At 36.3% G+C, this 2,500-nt stretch overlaps 1 protein-coding gene across 1 annotated transcript in view; it reads right to left on the reverse strand.

Moving 5' to 3' along the window:
* LOC119583295 (methyltransferase-like protein 24) overlaps nucleotides 1-1,691 on the reverse strand; it is a 2,540-nt gene extending 849 nt beyond the window's left edge. Inside the window, exons 1-3 of the mRNA XM_037931766.1 lie at nucleotides 1,372-1,691; nucleotides 793-963; nucleotides 602-697 (exon numbers count right to left, since the gene is read on the reverse strand). Of these exons, the coding sequence (XP_037787694.1) occupies nucleotides 602-697; nucleotides 793-963; nucleotides 1,372-1,530 (426 nt within the window). The 5' untranslated portion in view covers nucleotides 1,531-1,691. The remainder of the gene's footprint in view (nucleotides 1-601; nucleotides 698-792; nucleotides 964-1,371) is intronic.
* Between the last annotated feature and the right edge of the window lie 809 nt (nucleotides 1,692-2,500).

Raw genomic sequence — 2,500 nt, forward strand, 5'->3', positions numbered from 1 at the left:
ATATATATATATATATATATGGGTGTGTGATATATATAATATATATATATATATGTATATGTATATATATATATACACATATATATATATATATATATATATATATATATATATATATATATATATAACACACCACACATTTAGATGTGTGTATGTGTATGTAGATGTATGTATGTAGTGTATGTATGTATGTATGTATGTATGTATGTAGTGTATGTATGTATGTATGTATTGTATGTATGTATGTATGTATGTATGTATGTATGTAAGATAATCTGCATTATTTAAAACTAATATATAATAGAACTTATAAGTATTCAATTATAACTTCTGACGCTAATCTTAAATAAAATTCTAAAGAGAATTCAAAACAGATAAGCATTTTCTATTCTTTAATTCTTATATTTTCTTTTTCTTTCTTTTTTCACTATCAAACGTGGATACGTACTATAAATAATGAATGATAAATACATAGAACATACAAGGACACAGATAAACAGGTAAAGACACATAAAGAAAAGCGAATAAACAGGTAAATACAGTGACATCACACCTACACCGTCAATAAATTTTGCATATTAATTACCCTTAACTACCTCACCTGCTTCACAAAACTTAATCTGTACTGCTCGCTCGCCAGCTGTGTAAAGGCGAGAATTTCGTACGCTTCGATATCTATTTTCAGGTAGTCTATCGTCTGTGAATAAAAGGAGAGTGTGTGTAAAAACAAAAACAAACACAAAAACGAAAAATTAACAAATGAAACCAATCAAAATCGCCTCGAAACTTGACCTTATTCGTATGACCCAACATATCGATGATCTGACCCAAGGTGAGAATCGTGGCGTTGACTCCATCGATCAGAGCGGTGCGGTTCGCTCCCCCGAGGCCGACGTTATAGAAGTGGACCCTCTCGGACCGCTGGTGGTTCTCGAGGCCGATGGTCGGGTCGAACGAGTACACCTGGAGGGGAAGTTGGAAGTTGCGGGGGTGGCAGCGGTGGCGGGGGAAGGGGGAAGGGAGGGAGGGGTATATAATATATATATATATATATATATATATATATATATATATATATATATATATATATATACATATACATATATATGTGTGTGTGTGTGTGTGTGTGTGTGTACATATATATATATATATATATATATATATATATATATATATATATATATATATATATATATATATCGTTAAATATATCAATTCTCCAACTCCAACCCTTTCCTTCCGCTCTCCTCTTCCCTTGCCCTGGACGTCCCTTTCTTTTCCCTTATTTTCCCCTCTCCCTTATACCTCAATTTCCTCCCTTGCTCCCCACCTCCTTTACCTTCCTGAATCCCTCCCTTGCCCCATTCTTACCTGGCACCCATACTCGGCCATAGCGTCATCGAAACTCCAATCCCCTGCGATGCCGAAGGAATACACGAGACAGTCTCCGGGCGTGATGCTGTAGCGGGAGGATAAACAAACAGCCTTGTCCCCGTCGACGATGTTTACGCTGTTCACCTGACGCTCCATCCCCCCGAAGAACCTCTTTTCGGGACAATGTAACTGCGGAGTTTCGGCGTACCTGTTTCGTTTAGGGGGGGGGGGGAGGTTGAAGTTGCTTTTTGACGGGATTGTGTTAGATTTTGATCATGATTATCCTTACTATTGATTAGCATCATATATAATCGTATTATTACCACAGATATCCTCTCCCCTAGCCTTACGGATACGAATTTCATCGAGTCAACTTACTCAACGAATTTCCTATAACCAGGGAAGAGAAAAGGACGTTTCACTCGATCCTTCGCTCCTTCTAAGAGCTCCTCCTCCTCCTCCTCCCCCTTCACCTTCCATCGCAGAGGAGCGAAGGATGCTGCTGCCGTCTGGGATGCTGATCTCAGGACGGCCACGTCGGTGATTCCTCTGCAGAGAATAGAAAAATCATATTTGTTTGACTATTTTTATTTGCCTATTCATTTATCTATTCTTTTAATCTATATTTCCATTCAGTACGGGGGAATATAAAATAGAATTAATTAAAAATGCATTTTTTTCGGAAAGGGGGTGAGGGACCGCGTGTGCAAATTTGTCTGCAGAGATGTGTGTTTTTGTTTGGATGTTTGTGTTTCATTTATTTGCGTGCGCTTATTCCCGTTTGTTTATTTGTTTTAGGGTGGTCCTCAGAGTGTTTATTATATGATAATATATGCATTATGATGTTTGTGTTATTTTTTTAATGTGTATTTAAGAGTATTTACCTGTTTGTTTGTGTGTTTTGTTTGTTTCATCGAAGGCTTGATCTCTGTCTCTTCTGGGCCTGCTTATGCGTGTAATTTTTCATTTTATTTCATCAATTTGTCTATTTATTTCATATTTTATTTCCAGATATTTTATAGTTAGTATGTTTGTATAAATCTGTAAGACTTTATATTTGTGTGTTTGTTTATCTTTGCTTGTTTTAGCTGCATATATGTTGGCGTGTTTGTTTATTTCTATTTTT

Source organism: Penaeus monodon, chromosome 17 (assembly GCF_015228065.2).
Source record: "Penaeus monodon isolate SGIC_2016 chromosome 17, NSTDA_Pmon_1, whole genome shotgun sequence".
NCBI classification, from domain to species: Eukaryota; Metazoa; Arthropoda; class Malacostraca; order Decapoda; family Penaeidae; genus Penaeus; species Penaeus monodon.